We start from the raw sequence: 2,644 nt of genomic DNA on the forward strand, positions 1-2,644 counted from the left end.
TTATATGCATTGCAGAATGGTTGTCACAATATAATTGAACCGTTTCCGAATGAGTAATCCCAAGTGCTTCCAATAAGGAAACCAACCATTGAATTGAGATGATGCCAAAGCCATGGCTCGGTATTCTGCTTCAGCAGAAGAACAGGAAACAATTTGTTCTTTCTTGCTTTTCCAAGATATAGGTGAACTGCCTAGAAAGAAGCAATATCCAGATACTGACTTGCGAGTATCAGGACATGCATCCCAATCTGCATCAAAATACTCTTTGGTAAGCAAGTCATTCTTTGCTGGAAAGAAGATTCCTGTGCTTATGGACCTTTTGAGATATCGCAAGACTCTCATGGCTGCTGTAAGATGGTGATGCGTTGGCGTAGAAAAGAATTGGCTCAGATGCCCAACAACAAAGCTAAGATCAGGTCGAGTGCAAGTCAAGTACAATAGCTTGCCCATCAACCTCCTATAATAACTTGGCTCAGACAGTGGAGATCCAGATTGGGAGTGTATAAGCTTCCCATTATATTCCATAGAAGTATAACAAGGTTTGGAAGTAACCCACACTCTTCAAGAAAATCCAGTGTGTGCTTCCTTTAATAGAGCATAATACCTTGAGAAGTTCTACCTATTTCCAGCCTAAGAAAAACTTCAATTGACCAAGATCTTTGATGCTAAACTTGGAGTTTAAGAGCAGTTTTATTTCTTGGATTTCTTCTAAATCATTGGTAGTAAGAACCAAGTCATCCACATAAACAAGTATTATTGTAAACCAAATCATTGCTAAAGGGAATGATCTGAAGAGGATCTCAAATATATTGATTTGATCAGAACACTTATGAGTTTAGCATGCCATTGCATGTTGGCTTATTTGAGGCCATACAATGACTTCTGAAGCTTGCATACAAGGGATGAATCACATACTGTCAGTCCATGTGGTATTTTAATATACACATCCTCAATAAGATCACCATGAAGAAATGTCGTATTAACATCCAACTGCTGCAAATGCCAATGATGTGCAGAGGCTAAAGACAAAATCACTCTAAAACTAGTTACTTTTACTACAGGACTTAAGGTGTCTAGGTAGTCTATACCTTATGTTTGTGTGAATCATTTAGCCACAAGCCTTGCTTTGTATTTCTCAATGGAACCATCAGCTTTGTGCTTCACTTTAAACACTCATTTGCACCCTATTGCTCTCTTCTCTAGTGGTAGTTTAGTAAGTATCCATGTACCACTGTTATGCAAAGCATCTAACTCTTTTTGGATAGCCTGTCTCCAACAATCTTTCTTAATAGCCTCAACATAATGAGTTGGTTCATCAACAATAGAAATGACAAGAGTGTAGTGTTTGTGAGCACTTGAGAGTTTATCATAAGAGAGATGTTAAGACAGAGGGTATTGTATCACAGAAGATGAAGGCATTGATGGAGTTGGCTTAGATACAAAGGTGCAATTATATTGTTGTAAGTACTTTGGTCTATGTTTGATTCTATGAGATTGTCTAGGAACAAAAGAATTAGGAGATGGATAAATGGCATCAGACTCTACAGGCATGTCAATGATAGAATGTGTATGAGGCTCATTAGTTGACTCAGCAACAGGAGTGTGTGTATGTATAAGACTGTTATGAATGAAATTGTTAGACTGAGATTGTGTATGTTGAGGTGAGAATTGAGATTGTGTATGTGTTGATCTGTCTGACTCAAGAAAGGAAGGGTCTCCAAAAGGATCTTCAATTATAGCAGGAATTGGTGTAAGCATGAATTGGATAAAATTAGAATTGGTAGAAGTAGATATATGTGGTGTTGTTGTAAAAGGAAAGAGATGTTCATATAAGATTACATGCCTAGAAATAAATATTTCATGATTGTGAATGTCAAGCAACAAATAAACTTTGACCCTTTGTTTGAAACCTAAGAAAGCACATCTCCTTGATCTATGACCTAAGTTTTTTTTGTGAGATGTCAAAGTAGATGCATAGCTTAAACATCCATAAGTTCTTAAGTTGGATATTTTTGGTGAATGACCATAAAGAACTTCATAAGGTCATTTCTGAGATAGAAAAGGAGTTGGTTGTCTATTAATGAGATGTATAGCATGTTAGATTCCATAATCCAAAAACAGTGAGGGGTGTTAGATTGAAACATGAGTGCTCGTGTAACTTCCAATATGAGTTGGTGTTTACGTTCCACTATCCCATTTTGTTGGGGTGTCTTCACATAGGTGGTTTGATGCAAAACACCTTGAAGATTATAAAACTCTTGTAAACAAAACTCTTTGCCATTATTAGTACATATGCACTAGACCATGAGTCCAAACTGAGTATATGCCATATTTGCAAAATAATTGATTAAAGATGAACTCTCTCATTTGAGTTTAAGAAATTAAACCCAAGTGAACCTAGACTTGTCATCAACCACTGTTAAGAAATATTTGTGTCTTGATGTGCTAGGTATAGAGAATGACCCCCAAATATCCATATGTATTAAATCAAAAGCAAGCTAAGACTTGGATAAACTTTCATTGTAAAGTAACATTTTCAATTTTGATAAGTGGCAAACATGGCACAGATTCAAGGTTTTACTACATTTGATGAATGGAAAATGTCTGTATATTACAAGCAACTTTTGATATGATAAATGCCTTA

At 36.2% G+C, this 2,644-nt stretch overlaps 1 protein-coding gene across 1 annotated transcript; it reads right to left on the minus strand.

The window, feature by feature from the left end:
- Positions 1 to 525, minus strand: LOC109342304 (uncharacterized mitochondrial protein AtMg00810-like). Its single transcript, XM_019580314.1, has one exon. The coding sequence runs from the start codon at positions 523 to 525 to the stop codon at positions 1 to 3; it is 525 nt and encodes a 174-aa protein (XP_019435859.1).

Source organism: Lupinus angustifolius, chromosome LG03 (assembly GCF_001865875.1).
Source record: "Lupinus angustifolius cultivar Tanjil chromosome LG03, LupAngTanjil_v1.0, whole genome shotgun sequence".
Taxonomy (NCBI): Eukaryota; Viridiplantae; Streptophyta; class Magnoliopsida; order Fabales; family Fabaceae; genus Lupinus; species Lupinus angustifolius.